The sequence below is a fragment of the Neoarius graeffei genome, chromosome 3 (assembly GCF_027579695.1).
Source record: "Neoarius graeffei isolate fNeoGra1 chromosome 3, fNeoGra1.pri, whole genome shotgun sequence".
In the NCBI taxonomy this organism is placed as follows: domain Eukaryota; kingdom Metazoa; phylum Chordata; class Actinopteri; order Siluriformes; family Ariidae; genus Neoarius; species Neoarius graeffei.
The window spans coordinates 12,208,486-12,226,672 of NC_083571.1; the positions used below are offsets into that span (position 1 = coordinate 12,208,486).

The following is an 18,187-nucleotide window of genomic DNA, read 5'->3' on the forward strand; positions in this document are numbered from 1 at the left end:
AGCATTTTTCTATTTTAATTTTAATCAGTATGGCATACATTACAAAAACATTAAAAAAATCTCAAAATATTAGAATATTTCATTTCGAGTTTGAGTAAAACAGTATGAACACAGTGTATCTCTCGGTCTAGTTCAGTACACACAACCACAATCATGGGGAAGACTGCTGACTTTACTATTGTCCAGAAGATGATCACTGATGCCCTAAACAAGGAGGGTAAGCCGCAAAAGGTCATTGCTGAAAAGGGTGGCTGGAAAAGGTGCACAAGCAACAGGGATGGCCGCAGTCTTGAGAGGATTGTCAAGAAAAGTTGATTCAAGAACTTGGGAGAGCTTCACAAGGAGTGGACTGAGGCTGGTGTCAGTGTATCAAGACCCATCACGAACAGACATCTTCAAGAAAGAGGATACAACTTTCACATTCCTAATATCAAGCTACTCCTGAGCCAGAGACAATGTCAGAAGTGTCTTATCTGGGCTAAGGAGAGAAAGAAATGGACTTGTTGCTCAGTGGTCCAAAGTCCTCTTTTCAGATGAAAATACATTTTGCATTTAATTTGGAAATCACGGTTCTAGAGTCTGGAAGAAGAGTGGAGAGGCACAGAATCCAACGTGTTTGAAGCCCAGTGTGAAGTTTCCACAGTCTGTGATGATTTGGGGTGCCATGTCATCTGCTGGTGTTGGTCCACTGTATTTTATCAAGTCCAAAGTCAACACAGCCATCTACCAGGAGATTTTAGAGCACTTCATGCTTCCATCTGCTGACGAGCTTTTTGGAGATGCTGATTTCCTTTTCCAGCAGGACTTGGCACCTACCCACAGTGCCAAAACTACTACCAAATTGTTTGCTGACCATTATATTACTGTGTTTGATTGGCCAGCCAACTTGCCTGACCTGAACCCCATAGAGAATCTATGGGGTATTGTCAAGAGGAAGATGAGAAACACCCGACCCAAAAATACAGATACGCTGAAGGCCGCTATCAAAGCAACCTGGGATTCAATAACACCTCAGCAGTGCCACAGACTGATCACCTCCATGCCACACCGCATTGATACAGTAATTCATGGTAAAGGAGCCCCAACCAAGTATTGAGTGTATAAATGAATATACTTTTCAGAAGTTGGGCATTTCTGCATAGTAAATCCTTTTTTTTTTTTTGATTGATTGATCTTAGGGAATATTCTAATAATTTGAGATACTGGATTTCTGATTTTCATGAGCTATAAGCCATAATCATCAAAATTAAAACAAAAAAGGCTTTAAATATTTCACTTTACATGTAATGAATATAGAATATATGAAAGTTTACCTTTTTGAATTAAATTATGAAAAAAAGGAACTTTTTCATGGTATTCTAATTTTTTGAGATGCACTAATACATTATATCCATATTACTAGGTGAAGTCATGGCCTAATGGTTAGAGAAGCAGCTTTGAAACACAAAGGTTGATTCCCTGGACCAGCAAGAATAGCTAAAGTGCCCTTGAGCAAGGCACCTAACCCCTAGGTTGCTATGTCGTACATCAGTCTGGATAAGAACGTCTGCTAAACACCATTAATGTAATGTATGAAGGTTAGTGAAGATCAGAGCACCACCCTAGCAAGGAGGAAAGATACCATTTAATACCAATTTTTATCCCCGATGGCCGAAAGGCCCGAAGGAGGATTATGTCGTGGCAATTTCCTTCCTTCCGTCCGTCTGTCCATCCTAGGAAGGGTGCTCACTTTCTGAAATCAACTCCTCTGACAATTTTTGGAGGAATTTCATGAAACTTGTTAGGATTCTGTGTTATATGTCGGTAATACGCATATTGCAATTTCGTTAAATTGGGTCACATTTTACCAGAGTTACAGCCCTTGATTAACAAAATTACAATTTGACAATTTCGTGTGCACGCGTTTTCCTTCTGAAATAAACTCTTCTCACAATTTTTGGACGAATCTCACCAAACTTGGGAAAAGGCATTGTTGTATGTCGGTAGTATGCATATTGCAATTTCGTTAAATTCGGTCCCATTTTACCAGAGTTCCAGCCCTTGATTAACAACCTTGTACTTTCACAGTTTCATGAAGGTCTGTTTGCCTTCTGACATCAACTCCTCTCACAATTTTTGGACGAATTTCTCGAAGCTTGGCAAAAGGCCTTGTTATATGGCGGTAATGTGCAGAGTGCAATTTAATTTCATTTGTGAAAAATTTCCCAGAGTTTTGACCCTTGATGAAATAACTTTGACAATTTCATGAAGGTGTATGTTCTTCTGAAATCAACTCCTCTCACAATTTGTGGAGGAATTTCACCAAACTTGGCAAAAGGATTCTTTGTTATATGCCAGTTATACGCATATTGAAATTTCATTTAATTTGGGCAAATTTTCCCAGAATTATGCCCTTGATTATCAACAAACTTGTACTTTGGCAATTTCATCAAGGTGTGCTTGCTTTCTGAAATCAACTCCTCTCACAATTTTTATCCCCTGCTGGCCGAAAGGCCCGAAGAGGGATTATGTCATGGCGATGTCCGTCTATCTGTCCCAGAAAGGGTACTCACCTTCTGAAATCAACTCTCAATTTTTGAAGGAATTTCATGAAACTTGGCAGGATTCTGTGTTATATGTCAGTAATACGCATATTGCAATTTCGTTCAGTTCAGTCGCATTTTACCAGGGTTATGGCCGAGTTGCCAGCTGGGGATATTGTGGTCTCTGAGCACTCTTGCTCCTGAAAAGGATTAAAATTCGCTTATTTACTTCTAACGTAATTCTAGGGGCAGTTGTCTTGTTTCATCAACCAACTATGCTTGCAGAAAACTTACCACAAATCACATCCTACTGAAAAATGTAATCTCTTCAGATTGTTTTTTACAACAACCTTTGAGTGAAGAGTTTATGAAAAATGTTTCACAATTTTTATGCCTCCGCCACCTTAAGGTGCAGGAGGCATTATGTTTTCGGGTTGTCCGTGCGTCCGTCCGTCCCGAAACCTTGTGAGCATGGTATCTCAAAGGCTAATGAAAGGAATTTCACCAAACTTTCACCATTTGTGCATTTGGGGACAAACATGAACTGATTAGATTTTGAGGTTAAAAGGTCACAGGTCAACATTACTGTGAGGTCAAATGTCCATCCCCAAACTTTGTGAACACCATATCTCAAAGACTAATGAAAGGAATTTCACCAAACTTTCACCATTTGTGCACTTTGGGAGAAAGATGAAATGATTAGATTTTGAGATCAAAGGGTCTAAGGTCAAGGTCACTGTGAGGTCAAATGTCTGTCCGAAAACCTTGTGAACACAATATCTCCAAGGCAAATGAAAGGAATTTCACCAAACTTTCACCATTTGTGCGTTTGGGGACAAACATGAACTGAGTAGATTTTGAGGTTAAAAGGTCACAGGTCAAGATTACTATGAGGTCAAATGTCCATCCCCAAATCATAACTTAATAAGGCTTGTAGTCTACCAGGCGGAGGCATCCCCATTGACGCCGTTGGCGTAGAGTTCTATCTAGTTAAAAATTTTTTAAGACCAAGTTCAACAACTACCCTTAGACTGCTATTATATAGGCGTTTGAAGTGAACAGGTTTTCATTTTCTGAGGAAAATTTGATTATTTTTAGCTGTAGCGCGCGCGCACACACACACACCAGATGTAGTGGTTAGAGATGAGTTTAAAAGTTTGGAGTATTCCTTTAATGGTATTTCTCATTCGCAGAGATAAACCAAGTTGAAATGAGCAAATAAGTTTATTCCAATATTGTTATGCAGTAAATACAGATAGGACATTTATACCAAACTTTCCAGGCTGCAGTAGACATGTGCCAATATTATGTTTATATCGCAGTCTTCCCAATATGTTTATTCAGGGATATCATTGAGAACGGTTATGAAATTTCCTTCAGGCAAATTAGCACAAAAAGTGCGAATGTCTTGTAGAATATATCCTATTCAGATCAATGTCGACTTGAAATGCTCCCTATCGAGGGACTATGGATAGTTTACTACAGTATCTATAATACCAATGGAGTTTAATATTATAAGATGTCAGATAGCTGATTATCAGCACATGCCTAGCTTGCAGAAATATGGATCATATGACAAACAGGAAGTTAACAAATCAATCACCAGTCAACTATAGGATGTACAGGTGGATTTAAAATACAGGTTCGAAGCTTTCTGTTGGTGCTTCCTGCCACATGCAGTGACCGTGCAATCGAGCAAAGAGAAATCTTGTCTCGTCCCACACAGAGTAATACATCCGTAACAGAAACTCTGCTCCATAAAGTCCACAAGCTGATTGTCTGCAAATTGCCTCCTTTAACAAAATGATTTCGGAGGGTCCAGAGTCTGGTTTTGAAAAGACGCACACTTGGCAGTGTGTGGGTCACGTTCAAGCTCTGGAAAATGCCTCAGAGAAGAAAGCAGGGAAAATACTGCTTCAGAGATTTTCTATTTAGTAAATAATGGAGTAATTATTCCGAGTAATAATTTAGGGTTGTTGATATTTTACTGCTATACACACAGAAGACATCATCATAGCTCTCAGAGTCATTCTGATTTTGCGGTTTCTCAAACACATGACTTTGTCCCCCATTATTATCTCAAGCGAGAACAAAAGAGAGGATGTTGACAGCTCCTATAATGTAAATGATAACAGCGATAAGCTGTTTGGGGGGGGGGGGGGGGGGGATATGGGGAAGATGCTCTACAAGATTAAATGTATGCTATTAAATTCATTAATACATACCTATTGTTAGCATAGGCAAATTACTGTCGTGTAAGAGGAATAAAATAATCAACGTCACCACAGTAACAGTCACTGATCATTTTCCTAACAGCATGGCTTAGTTACACTCGCTGGCCACTTTATTCAGAACATCCATCCACCTGCTGTTTTATGTACTTCTCTAAATCAGCCAATCCCTTGACGGCGGCACAAGGCATAAAATAAAATCATGCAGATGACAAATCAAGAGCTTCAGTTAATGTTCAGTTCAAACATCAGAACGGGAAAAATTGTGATCTCGCAGTGAAGTGTGACTTTCTTTCACTGTGGCATGGGTGTTGGTTCGAGTCAGATGGACTGGTTTGAGTATTTCAGAAACTGCTGATCTCCTGGGGTTTTCACACACAACAGTCTCGAGAGTTTACACAGACAGAATGGTACGAGGGGGAAACCCGTCGAGTTGAGTGAGCGACGCTTTTGTGGGTAGAAACAAACGCCTTGTTGATAAGAGAGGTCAGAGGAAAATGGCCGGATTGGTTCGAGCTGCCAGGAAGAATACAGTAACTCATATAATCACTCTTGACAACCGTGGTGAGCAGAAAAGCATATCAGCAGAAAAGCAACAGCAGAACACATTGGGTTCCGCTCCTGCAGCTAAGAACAGGGATCTTAGAATCAAGAACAAGCTCCTATTAAAGTGATGGATGAAGAATGGCACCCTGTTCACCTCAAGTCTCACACATGTACTGTATATTGCACATTCTCAGGTTACCTGTACATCTCATTTCCCTCCCCCCCCTCACGCACCTGACTAAAATGGTATCCCATTTCCTGTTGGGCATTTCTTAAAAAAAAAAATTAAAAAAAAAAAAAAATTGCAAACCAGGTGGTTTCGTGTCCACGTGTTACCTTTCCTTCTTAAAACAACATTCCACTAATGGTGCATTCAAACAGTATGGTATGGAAGCATGTTTCTGCCACTCCAGAAAATGAAAAATATCATGATATAACGCGAAATATTTATTGTTATAACGAGGTTTTTCACGTTATTACAACATACAAACTATTTCTTATTATGCCGTAAAACATTTCATGGTAAAATTGTCGTAACTTGAAAAACATCTCACAATCAACTTTTCCACGTTATTACGTGATCCTCATCTGTTCCCCCTCCAATTTCTTGCATCACAACAATACGCTTCAGTAAATCAATTTATAGAAATCAATTTTGTGCTTTAAATTGGTTTTCAAGAGGTTAAAGCTGGAAAAACACCGTTGCTTGGCAACCAGCGTACAAGCTAGCTAATATTGATTTAGCTAGCTAGTACGTAATTATTTTTTTAAGAAGAATGTAATTGCAGAATGATGGCGGAAATGAGTCAAAATTGTAGAACACATCAACATTTACCTCGGATGTGTTGCTAAATTATTGAAAAAAAAGAATTTTTATTCCTAAAATTGCATTTATATTTAGTGTTGATTTGCTAACCGGTCTGCTCAGGGGTTCCACAGTGAGACGCACCAACAGTGTGAGAGAGTCATCAATATTATAATACAACAGGAAATTATTCACATTTAATCTTCTAAACATGGTGAATACAGGATCCCAACATAAATATGTCGCAGTGTATAATTAGCAGTCTTCGAGCAACGTTTCAAGTCACAACATACAAGTCTTTTTTCAACACATCTGAGGTAAATGTTGATATTCTCGATGATTTTGACACATTTCCACCACCATTCTTTGTTCTTAAAAAGACTTGGGAGCGAAATCGCTAAAGATTTAAGCTAAATTAATCCGTCCCCTACACCTTCATGGATAATCGGTGTCCTCGGAGCCTTTTACATCGATAACTCTGTTTTAAACAAGAATGGTCCAGAATTTATTAAGCACATTGTCAGATACTGCAGAAATATTTCAGAAGCTGAAACACGCACACTGACGTGACTTCCCATTCAGGCTAGTGTACACAAAATGGCCGCTGTTTCTACTCTGCGACCATTTGGCTCAGAAACTCCTCAGCTTTTTTTTTGTGTGTCTGGATGAGAGTAAATCACATGTCAGTGGCAGCAGACTAAACAAACCTGAGCTGGGTCTCAAATCAGACACGAACCTTCAGCAGATCAGTTACATCGCATGCATTTTTAAAACCTCGTCTTAAACCTAAATATTTTCGGTCCATGTGTGTGATTTGAGACACAGGTTACAGCTACAACACCAACATATTTCTATACATGCATTTAAATTTCTCTCGAGAGCAACAAGCATGCAGAGGCTGGCTTGCTTGCTTGCTTGCTAAAAGTTGTCATGGCGACTTTTTAGCGAGACATCTAATTAAGTGAAATATTGAAATTCTTGCCTTTTCAAGCTAAATAGAAATAATTATGTAACCCATTTGTAAACATGTCATGAGAAATACTATACATTTAACAGTTATTCCACGAAATCGAGTCGTACATGAGCTGACAAGCTACGTACGACGAGATTGAATAGAATAACCGTTTTATTCTATCCGCATTCACTGGATTTTGAGAAACGGAGCATTTTTATTTTTTGCAAATTCAATAAATAAAAACTTTATACAAAACGTCTGACAATTATTTCCGCTTAGAATGTAAACAAACCGGCAAAATGACAGGAGCAGTTTGTGAAAAATGCTCTAAATAATAATGATTCTTGAAAAAGAAAAAAAACCAGCTACGTTCTTATCATTAAATACCTTTATTCCATATTTTGTTGCTTTTTATTTTTTTGGGGTTTTGTTTTCAAGTAGTTTTTATTTCGTCCTCGGTTAGTTCAGCAAAACCATTTTGTTTTTCTCTACTCATGGTATATGAGCTGATAGCCTAGTAGTAGAGTAGCCAATCAGAGTGAGTGTGGATAGAATAAAGTACTCGTGTACGCTTCCGAAGACATTTTTTGCAGTCGGGTTGTTTGGGCTCAGACCTGTCCTCTAGAGTTTTAAATCCTCCAGATGTATATAATGTATGCTGAGCAATCGTACTCAAGGAGCTGTAGGTGTGCGCATGCGTGTGTATGTAGTTACCTGTTCAATAAAAATACACCACCAACCTTACGCTGTGATTTAGCACTTTTTATCCAAGTTAGCTCCTTTGGATGCTGCTGTAGCTGAATTTTGGAAAAAAAAAAAAAACAGACCAGTGTGGTTTTTCTGCTTATAATATACCTGTACTTTGATGCTTATGCTTCAAGAATCTATAAAAGCTGACGTGGAAATGTTTTATTTATTTACTTTCTAACCTTGTCTTGGTCATCCTGCAAAGATTACGGTGCTAAAAACAGTCGAACGTCACAATTTGGTCAAGTTGCCGGACAGTGACATGCCGTCATGAAACAAACATGCGCGTAATTAATTTGGTCTGGATCTCAAAATGTCCGATGTCGTCAATACTTGACTATAATGCCACACAAATTCGATATTGCCAAGAGTTTCACTGTAGCTACATTCATCATGCATAACTTTCTTTATCTAGATTTTAGCACCCAATCAATCAGAGCAAGCTTGATTACAGAAACTGCTGTAATTTCTAAAATATTGGAGGCAATGAGGGAAGAAAGAAAAAAAAAAAAAAAAAAGGTGGGCCTTATTGCAAATTCAGGACGATTCTTGTTCTTGGAAAGGAACTCAAAACATGGATAAATCACTGGACAGGACAGGACAGGACAAACCCCTCTTACCCTGAATAATAAAGCACGTCTGTAAATTGATTTCATCTATCGCTCATTTCTAGGATGAATAACAACATTCCTCAACCCTTCCCTATTTTCGTAACAAGCAGAAAAAACAACCTTATTCAAAACAGGAAGACGTTAAAAACGGCACACGTACGAAACAGAAAAATAATTTGAGTCAATCCATGTGAAATCACCAAAAGCCTCCAGACTGACCGACCGTCCGTCCGTCTGCATTAGTTCAAGATACAGATGCTTTAAAAAGCAGGTGTGGGCCTGAAAAAATAAACATACTACAGCAAAAGTTACTCTTGAATTATTCATGCTGGATGTATGAAAATGAAATGGCATGTAATCAAGCACCGCATATTTGATTCAACCTGAATGATCATACTTTTGGTACAGATTTGATAATTAGTGCATTTAGATAATTAAAAATATTTTCTTTCAAGTGATGTGTGTTTTTACACCACAAAATCTAAATATGCACCTAATTGCTAAGAAAGAACTATAAGATGAGTAATAGATATGAAAGAAAGATTGAAAGATATGATGCACTTTAGTGTGGAGGTATAGAGAGCCAATGGACAATTTTAAAAAATTTATTTATTAATTATATTTTTAGCAAGCCATAAATTTGCAACGGGCGGCACGGTGGTGTAGTGGTTAGCGCTGTCGCCTCACAGCAAGAAGGTCCGGGTTCGAGCCCCGTGGCCGGTGAGGGCCTTTGTGTGTGGAGTTTGCATGTTCTCCCCGTGTCCGCGTGGGTTTCCTCCGGGTGCTCCGGTTTCCCCCACAGTCCAAAGACATGCAGGTTAGGTTAACTGGTGACTCTAAATTGACCGCGAGTGTGAATGGTTGTCTGTGTCTATGTGTCAGCCCTGTGATGACCTGGCGACTTGTCCAGGGTGTACCCCACCTTTCACCCGTAGTCAGCTGGGATAGGCTCCAGCTTGCCTGCGACCCTGTAGAACAGGATAAAGCGGCTAGAGATAATGAGACGAGATGAGATAAATTTGCAACTTTGGGTCTTTTTAGAAGTTGGACAACAATCCCAAAAATCTTTCATACAGCTAGCACGAATCAATATTTATGGAATTTTTTCCCGATTTTTTTTTTTAAAAACAGGGCCACGCCCCCTTTTAAAGCCTCTACATCTCAAAGTAATGCAGATTCAAGCCTGACATTTTGTACACCATTTTATTAGGAATAGTGACCTTATTTCTAATAAAGGATGAAACAAATCTGAGACAGTCAATCAGGAACATTTTCTTAAAAATCCGATGATTTGAGGTGGATTTACTCTTATGTTCATGATACTGATTAGATTCTGTATGATAACCTGACCTTTTTGCTATTTTCTATTAATACCCCACGACAGCATTTAATTCGAGCACAGGTCTAATTCACCTGCTTGGGATCAGTAACCGCACACAAAGGATATTTAAAAAAAAAAAAAAAAAAAAAACACCCCACATTCTATCCCATCTCTTCCACCTTGTTAAAACTGGAGCGGTTTCTCTGGAAATACACGTCACCCATCGCACTCAGCCATTTTCCTGACCACAGTTGATGTTAATTCAGAAGACATCATGCTTGAGGACAGCTTCCAGGTGAAAAGCGGTCCTCTGTGTTTCTTGTTGGCGTCTCCATGTGATCTCCAGTGGACTCTGAAACTGTCATGTCCATAGGGTACAAAACATACATCCTGGTATGTTACAGCTATCATACAGGGCCAGAGTCTTTATTTCTCTCTCTCTCTCTCCTTCTCCCTGTGAAGGAGGGACTGGAGCCCCTCTTATCTCTTTCAGCTCTTCAGGATGAGTTCTGAGGAGACTCGGCCATCTTGGAAGACGTCTCCTCGGAAGGACTCTCGCTGGAGATGCCCGTGTCTCCGTTCTCGGCTCTGTCCGCCATCAGGTGCTTCTCCACGACTGTATATGAGAGAAGAAACAAATCGAGACATGAATTTGAAGCCTATGCAATAAGGAAAAGGTTTAGTGGATAAATCTGTAGATATTAGGCTGTTTTCATGGTTTCTCGTTCAGCAGGTTTAGAACGAGTAGGTCATGCATTTAGATAAATATCTATCTTCGAGTTTTTATCATACAAGCATAATAAATATATTGACAAACTTCACACTTTCCTATGTGCCCGCTAAATGACCTAAATTAGATGAAACATAAAACGTGTCACGTTCTTTAGTCACACAGGAGTCGGAGCGCTGAGCGCCCACTTAAACATTCACAAAAAAACGTTCACGTGGTAACGGCCCGATGATCACTTTCACTCTTTCGGTTTCGATTGGTTTCTCTTTCGCGGTGGGAACGCCCATCGTAAACAGGATAAAATCTGTCCGCCATAGTTTAGGTTATTTGGAGGTAAAACTTGTTGCGAGATGGCACGCGGATTTTATGCGCTTGGGATCATTCAGGACAGCGATTCAATTCAATCTTGAACTGTGACACTGATGATGAGCGGTTCCCTTCTTTTTTTTTTTTTTTAAAACTTAGACTCGATCCAGCCGAAGCTCAACTCGAGTAAGTGTAAATATTTCTCCTATTTCTGATGAGCAGATCGGTTGATATGCATGCGCTGTAGTGCATACACAGGAAAAACGACTGAGCAATTTTTCCAGAATTAATAGTATTTTCCTCAAAAATAGTTAATTTGGCTCTATTTTGAGTTTAGAGAGTAAAATTTGGAGTTGGATTGGGAGGAAAATTAGAGTAAGTGTGTAACAGAGTTGGTTGTGGCTCTAAATTGAGTAAAACAGTATAAGAGTTAATTTCAAGACACACTGAATAATCAAATACCAGATAAATGAAGCTGCTGTAAAAAGCAGTTTTAGAACTGTGTTGGAACGTGTGAAAAATCATGACCTTACCCACTGTGATCAACTGTTTTGATCACTTGACCTGATGGGATTAAGAGTTGGCAGTGGGAGGGGTTTTCACTCTTCTCATTGAATGGAATGGAATTTTTTACTCTTCTCACTGAATACCCCTCCCATTGCCAACCTTTTATCCCAAAACAATAGGACATAAATTTTTTGCTGGCCAGTTAATTGTCCAAATCAGTGAAGCAGAATTAAGTTTTTGTGCTTGATCCATTCCTGAGACTGAACAGAATCACCTCAAGTGACCAAAACGGTTCGACACTATGGGCAAGGTCATGGTTTTTCACACATTCCAACACAGCTCTAAAACTAAAAAAACAAACCAACCCAAAAGTACAATCATGACATACATACTGCACAGATATTATTGTAGCTGAACTTGTGCTGAATACAAAAAAAAGTCATATGACTTTGAAAATACTGCTTAGATTTGTTGAAATTGACAACAAAATCATTAGAGTGCCAGAAAATACGTTTAACCCTCTGGGGTCTAAAGAGCACCATCACAGCCAAACTGCCGTCTGTTATAACCTCTAAAATCATAAACTTCACATGTAATGGAGTACGAATCCACGTATTTTAGCCGTCTAAAGCACTGAATCTCATATTATAATCCTTTTTGTTCTTGCCTTGCAGTGATGCAGAATCAGCAGGCCCGTTGCCATGGCTACCACCCATTCCCTCCTCCAGCTCATCCAGGTAGAGTCGATAGCGATGCCCACTCTCATCCTCATACTCCACGTTCTCGTCATCGGAGTCCACCTCTGGCGCCACATACACCACCTCAAACTCAATCTCTCCTCTCTGCAGGATAACAGAATTAAATAATAATAATAATCAGCACATCATCAGTCACTGAGCTGCTACACGTGTCTTACAGTCTCACAAATTGCGTTTTTAGCTAATGATGAAGGCAGTAACCTGCTGGGAGAGGATGTTCACTGCCTCCTTGTGTTTGGCGTCTCTCAGGTTGATGTTGTTGACGGCCAATATGGCGTCTCCGACATGCAGTCCCCCGCATCGCTCTGCAGGCTGGGCCGGGTGGATCTCCGAGATCAGGATGGGAACTCCATGCTCTTTACCTCCCTGGGACATCAGAAGCACACAAATAAATGTCACACATCATCATCAGGTCCTTTCTGATCTATGAGCTACTGTGTTTGAAAGCTGGATTTTAGACAATGTGTGTGATCAATTTAGTAGATTCAGAGTGTATGGAAAAATCTGAACTAGGACTCACTGTGATGGAGATCCCAAGCCCCTCGTGGTCCTCTTTCGATAAAAGCACTTTGCGAATAGGACCGACTCCTTGAGTCTTCTTCAGAGATTCTGGGTCCTGACGAAAGAAGAGATGGAATTCAGTAACCATCCCAAATGGTATTCTACATAGTGTATGAAGTCTGGAACCAATGAGAGTACCAAGAAGTACTCTCTCACCGGTTTCAATCTAAAACTGCAAATAAACCAGAACGTCAAGGACGTAGTAGCTCATCTGGCCTGCCATCAAAACAACCACGACGACCAGAACATCGATCAGAACTGAAGTCGCACGATCAGTGAGCGAGAAGATACAATTCTAGTCAGAAGAAAACGTGTCAAGTTGACCTAATGACTAATTTGTTAGCAAAAAAATTGACATTACAATGACCACATGTTGTACAGAAGGTCTAGTTCTTTCAAATAAAACAATCAGAACTGAAATCCATTGAGAATTGAGGGACGAGACACAATTTAACTGAAAATAAGCAAAAAATTGTAAACAAAAATTGTTTAGATCAAGAAAATCAAACAAAACCAAGTTTTGTTCGCCGAGGGAAGATCGACCCAAAACATCGATCAGAACTGGAATCAGATGAGAACTGTGAGAGAGATACAATTTCAAATGAGAAGTCCCAAAATTCATGAAGTTGACCTAATTAGCAGTTCGTTAGCAAAAAATGTCAGTACAATGACCAAGTGTTGTGCAGAAGGACTAGTTCTTTCAAACGAAACAATCAGAGCTGAAATCCATTGAGAATAAAGGAAGTAGATTTGATTTAACGGAAAATCAACAAACAAATGACCAAGCTTTGTTCCTCAAGGGAAGATCGACCCAAAACATCAATCAGAACTGGAATCGGATGAGAAATGAGACAGAAGATAAGATTCTAGTGAGAGGTCTGGAAAATTCGGTCATTTGGCCCAATTACTAAAACAACGACCAGGTTTTGTGCGGAGTTCTTTCAAACAAAATCCGTGGAGGATTGATGGAGGAGATACGATTTAACTGAATTGTGGACGATGGACGAATACCACACCATGGCGATAGCTCATCGGCCTTAGGGACACACATGTATAAAATTGCATACATGTAGTTTAATTTTCATTGGTTTCTGATTTTTCAGCAGCGTAATTGCTCTCCGAGTGGAAGGAATGGCATTACTCCCCCATCTGTCAGAATGACAAGCCACTCCATAATCAACAAACCTAAGTGAACGCACGATTGACGGGCAACAGCATCCATACGTCCCAGTTTACCAAAACTCTATGCCCAAGAACCCTCCAGATCTACTCCTTTACCTAATAAAATGCTATCAACAAAAGCTTTGGCTAAACAGATGTTTTCAGCCTCAACTATGAGACTATGAAGGTCAAGGTAAACTTTATTATCCCCCAGGGGGAAACTCAAGTGGTCCATATTGCACATCTCCTCAAAACATACCAAAGACACATAGACAGACAGACAATAGACATACCACATTAAAATAAATCTGTGATAAAAAGGTATGATGTACAACCCCGATTCCAAAAAAGTTGGGACAAAGTACAAATTGTAAATAAAAACGGAATGCAATGAAGTGGAAGTTTCAAAATTCCGTATTTTATTCAGAATAGAACATAGATGACATATCAAATGTTTAAACTGAGAAAATGTATCATTTAAAGAGAAAAATTAGGTGATTTTAAATTTCATGACAACACATCTCAAAAAAGTTGGGACAAAGCCATGTTTACCACTGTAAGACATCCCCTTTTCTCTTTATGTATTTTCCGTTTTATGATGCACCAAATGTTTTCTATGGGTGAAAGATCTGGACTGCAGGCTGGCCAGTTCAGTACCCGGACCCTTCTTCTACGCAGCCATGATGCTGTAATTGATGCAGTATGTGGTTTGGGATGATTGTCATGTTGGAAAATGCAAGGTCTTCCCTGAAAGAGACGTCGTCTGGATGGGAGCATATGTTGCTCTAGAACCTGGATATACCATTCAGCATTGATGATGTCTTTCCAGATGTGTAAGCTGCCCATGCCACACGCACTAATGCAACCCCATACCATCAGAGATGCAGGCTTCTGAACTGAGTGCTGATAACTTGGGTAGTCCTTCTCCTCTTTAGTCCGAATGACACGGTGTCCCTGATTTCCATAAAGAACTTCAAATTTTGATTCGTCTGACCACAGAACAGTGTTCCACTTTGCCACAGTCCATTTTAAATGAGCCTTGGCCCAGAGAAGACGTCTGCGCTTCTGGATCACGTTTAGATACGGCTTCTTCTTTGAACTATAGAGTTTTAGCTGGCAACGGCGGATGGCACGGTGAATTGTGTTCACAGATAATGTTCTCTGGAAATATTCCTGAGCCCATTTTGTGATTTCCAATACAGAAGCATGCCTGTATGTGATGCAGTGCCGTCTAAGGGCCCGAAGATCACGGGCACCCAGTATGGTTTTCCGGCCTTGACCCTTACGCACAGAGATTCTTCCAGATTCTCTGAATCTTTTGATGATATTATGCACTGTAGATGATGATATGTTCAAACTCTTTGCAATTTTACACTGTCGAACTCCTTTCTGATATTGCTCCACTATTTGTCGGTGCAGAATTAGGGGGATTGGTGATCCTCTTCCCATCTTTACTTCTGAGAGCCGTTGCCACTCCAAGATGCTCTTTTTATACCCAGTCATGTTAATGACCTATTGCCAGTTGGCCTAATGAGTTGCAATTTGGTCCTCCAGCTGTTCCTTTTTTGTACCTTTAACTTTTCCAGCCTCTTATTGCCCCGTCCCAACTTTTTTGAGATGTGTTACTGTCATGAAATTTCAAATGAGTCAATATTTGGCATGAAATTTCAAAATGTCTCACTTTCGACATTTAACATGTTGTCTATGTTCTATTGTGAATACAATATCAGTTTTTGAGATTTGTAAATTATTGCATTCCGTTTTTATTTACAATTTGTACTTTGTCCCAACTTTTTTGGAATCGGGGTTGTAAGATAAAAACAAAGATAAAAACTGTGCGCTACATAAAATAAATAAAATGCATAAAAGGAAATTTGTACAGATGAATAAGCTAAAGTGCAACAGATGTTTTTGGTTTGTTATTGTATAGTCTTATTGCTGTGGGTACAAATGATTTGTAGTATCTCGCTGTCCTGATTGGCCTCTGCAGAAATCTGTTATTAGACCTGGTGCTTCTTAAAAACTTTGGGAACAGAGGATGTGTTGGGTCAGTTAAAATTTGATCCATCTTTCTTAAAATAAGCTCATTGTACAGCTCGACTGCAGATGTCTGGTCCACACCAATAACCCGGCTGGCTGATTTAATGATACGCTGCAATTTTTTGTGGTCCTGTACGTGCATATTTCCATAGACGCAGATTAGCCCAAATGATAAAATACTCGTAAAAGTGATTTATAAAACAATTGAAGAATACTGCAGTCTAATCTAAAATCTTTGAGTTTCCTAAGAAAGAACATCCTCTGTTGTAGCTTCTTGCATTTGGTCTGTGCAGACTGGTTAAAACACAATCTGTCGTCTATCTCTATTCCCAAATACTTGCAAGATGAGACCCGCTCTATCTGTTCGCCATTAATCTTGGATGGGGAGATAGGTATTCCTTTTTTGCTAAAATCTATCATGTCTAAATCCCGAACACGACTTGGAAGGCTGTTTCATAACTGTTGGGCTTTATAAGAGAAGGCTCCATCCCCTGATGTAGCCTTCACGATTTGAGGTACCAACAAATAGCCTGCACCTTTTGATCCAAGTTGGCATAAAAAGACCATTAAAAAAAAACCACCAGAAGTTTGCTCAGGTACTGTTAGCTTTATAGGTCAGTAGTAGTACTTTATAATCAATGCAAATTTTGACTGGGAGCCAGTGCAGTGTGGATAAAACAGGGGTGATGTGGTCATATCTTCTAGTTCTAGTAAGGACTCTTGCTGCTGCATTTTGGACTAACTGGAGGTTGTTTATGTGCCTACTGGAACATCCAGACAGTAAGGCATTACAATAATCCAACCTAGAGCTAACAAAAGCATGAACTAGTTTTTCTCCATCATGGAGGGGAACCATCAGGGCCTTCAGAGAAGGCCCCAACATATCAGCATTTCAAATGTAATATTTAATTTCTGTAATTTTTCATAATTATCCTCTTCTAATTCGGCCTCATTTTCTATCACGTTTGCTTCAGAAATGAAAGGGTTACTGTCCTGAAAACATTAAAATCGAGTTGTCCAATGGGATGTTTATGTTGGAAATGATCGATGAATTAACCAATCAGATTTTGATATAGTGGGAGGGACCAAAAATTTATCGCCCTCGGCCTTCTGGAAGGCCAACGCAAGTTTAAGCACGAGTCTGTGCAGCACTGAAGTCACCTTCCAGCCAGTGTAGCGTTCATCAGTAGTGTTAGCGAATGCTAATAAAGCGGTCAAGCCAGTACTATCGAGAACAAATAGCATAGGCTAACGACCGAGAAACTAAGATTTCTGTCTCCAGACTCTTCTTCTATGCTACATGCTCGCGACAGTATTTTTCACTCAGACTTAAGTATTCATTTCCATCTGTAATTTACTGAGTTACTTTTAAAATCAATATCGACAAGTACACACAACGGAGTGACCTGGCAGCCTGTCGCTAACCCCTTGCAAATTCATTTGCCCTGTTGCTTTTTTTGGTGTGTCTGGCTAAGTTTTGGCTGAGCTCAAGTCCCAGCTTTAATAGTAACGGTTCGCCACTGCTGCATCATGTAGCGACATCATATTTCTTAGATGAAAGAAGGCCATCCTTGTAATATTATCTACATGAGTTTCAAATGAAAGACTGGAGTCAATAATCACACCAAGATCTTTTACAAATGTACATGATGAACTATATATAACCGAATACTACATCTCATCATCTCTAGCCACTTTATCCTGTTCTACAGGGTCGCAGGCAAGCTGGAGCCTATCCCAGCTGACTACGGGCGAAAGGCGGGGTACACCCTGGACAAGTCGCCAGGTCATCACAGGGCTGACACATAGACACAGACAACCATTCACACTCACATTCACACCTACGGTCAATTTAGAGTCACCAGTTAACCTAACCTGCATGTCTTTGGACTGTGGGGGAAACCGGAGCACCCGGAGGAAACCCATGCGGACACTGGGAGAACATGCAAACTCCGCACAGAAAGGCCCTCGCCGGCCACGGGGCTCGAACCCGGACCTTCTTGCTGTGAGGCGACAGTGCTAACCACTACACCACCGTGCCGCCCCGAATACTACATATTTAGTTATATAATGTGTTTACATAGTACAACACTGTGGTGTCTAAATTGGTTCTTACATGTCCTGCAGGTGATGGCAAGGGCTTCTTGGGGTCATTGCGCCCTCTGCAGGCTCGGATGACCGTTTTGTGGCGGTGCAGATGAATCTCAGCTTCCAACTGGTTCCACAATTTATCGTGAGCTGGTCCCTTCATGTCCCGACCTAATAACTGAATCTGCTGGACCCTAAAATGCACAACGGACAATTCAGGAATTTGCTCCAGACACCGTACTGACATTTATCGAGGGAAAAAAAAAAAAAAATCGACTCAATTCTAATTTCTGTCGCA

The 18,187-nt window shown here is 40.0% G+C and overlaps 1 protein-coding gene across 2 annotated transcripts in view; it reads right to left on the reverse strand.

The window, feature by feature from the left end:
* Nucleotides 1–3,727: 3,727 nt before the first annotated feature.
* gopc (golgi-associated PDZ and coiled-coil motif containing) overlaps nt 3,728–18,187 on the reverse strand; it is a 71,439-nt gene continuing 56,979 nt past the window's right edge. For both annotated transcript variants that reach the window (XM_060916413.1, XM_060916412.1), the window contains 5 exons: nt 17,918–18,083; nt 12,560–12,655; nt 12,241–12,405; nt 11,949–12,123; nt 3,728–10,354 (listed from right to left, as the gene is read on the reverse strand). In XM_060916413.1, the coding sequence (XP_060772396.1) occupies nt 10,236–10,354; nt 11,949–12,123; nt 12,241–12,405; nt 12,560–12,655; nt 17,918–18,083 (721 nt within the window). In that variant the 3' untranslated portion in view covers nt 3,728–10,235. The remainder of the gene's footprint in view (nt 10,355–11,948; nt 12,124–12,240; nt 12,406–12,559; nt 12,656–17,917; nt 18,084–18,187) is intronic.